Here is a 1,091-nt window from a genome sequence, read left to right as displayed (position 1 = left end):
AAATAATCGGACTCCATGGTCAACCAGTAATAACAAAAAGCTCTCAAGATCTCCCTAGACATGGCATGTCCATTGGCGTGAGTTCCAAACGATCCTTCATGAATCTCTTTGATCAACAGGTCTGATTTGTGTCTGTCCATGCATCTGAGCATAACCATGTCATAGTTTCTTTTATATAGCACCTTGTTTCTAAGGAAGAATTTGGATGCCAACCTCCTCAGAGTCTTCTTATCTAGGGTTGTTGCATTCACTGGGTATTCTTAATTTTGCATGTAGTTCTCGATATCATAGAACCACGGTTTCTCGTTAGTTTCTTCTTCAACTAATAGAGAATAGGCTGGCGCAGTTTTCCGCTCAATTATGATGAGTGGTTCCTCATTGAGAAATCTGACTTGGAACATAAAGCCTAACATAGCCAAAGCATCTGCTATCTGATTTTCTTCTCTCGGAACATGATGGAAGGTGATTTCATCAAAGTACTCTATCAATTCCACAATGTCGGAACGGTATGGGATTAAATTCTCATCACGGGTTTCCCATTCACCTTTGACTTGGTATATTACCAAGGTTGAGTCTCCATACACTTCAAGGGTCTTGATTCGGGTGTCAATTGCAACTTCAATACCCAAGATACATGTTTCATACTCTACAATGTTGTTGGTATATTCAAAACATAATCTTGCTTTGAAAGGAGTATACCCACCATTGGGATTCATCAACACAACTCCCACACAATGGCCCATGCAATTGGAGGAACCATCAAACATCATCTTCCAGCGGGAACATGGCTCGAGACCTTCATCTGGGCTTGGAGATTCACAATCTTTCACCAACATAATGTCTTCATCTGGGAAATCAAGCTTCAATGGCTCATAGTCTTCAACAGGAAGATTAGCGAGGTAGTCAGACAAAACACTTCCTTTAATAGATTTTTGGGTTACGTATTGGATGTTGTATTTATGATGCACGAATGAATGAGTGCACAAATACACAAACAAGGGTCACATACAAATAGGGTTCAAAGGTTCAACGTCACGAGCATGAAGCCATGTGTCTAACCATCCCAAATAGGTATGTACTATCGGTTTATT

At 40.2% G+C, this 1,091-nt stretch overlaps 1 protein-coding gene across 1 annotated transcript; it reads right to left on the bottom strand.

The window, feature by feature from the left end:
- Positions 1–260: 260 nt before the first annotated feature.
- LOC127137800 (uncharacterized) lies at positions 261–743 on the bottom strand. Its single transcript, XM_051064222.1, has one exon. The coding sequence runs from the start codon at positions 741–743 to the stop codon at positions 261–263; it is 483 nt and encodes a 160-aa protein (XP_050920179.1).
- Between the last annotated feature and the right edge of the window lie 348 nt (positions 744–1,091).

The sequence above is a fragment of the Lathyrus oleraceus genome, chromosome 4 (genome assembly GCF_024323335.1).
Source record: "Lathyrus oleraceus cultivar Zhongwan6 chromosome 4, CAAS_Psat_ZW6_1.0, whole genome shotgun sequence".
NCBI lineage: Eukaryota > Viridiplantae > Streptophyta > Magnoliopsida > Fabales > Fabaceae > Lathyrus > Lathyrus oleraceus.
The sequence above is the reverse complement of the archived record's forward strand: the minus strand, read 5'-3'. Positions and strand labels throughout refer to the sequence as shown.

Coding starts and splice junctions, on each gene's coding strand:
- LOC127137800 (XM_051064222.1), bottom strand. CDS start 743: ATGGGCCATTGTGTGGGAGTTGTGTTGATGAATCCCAATGGTGGGTAT.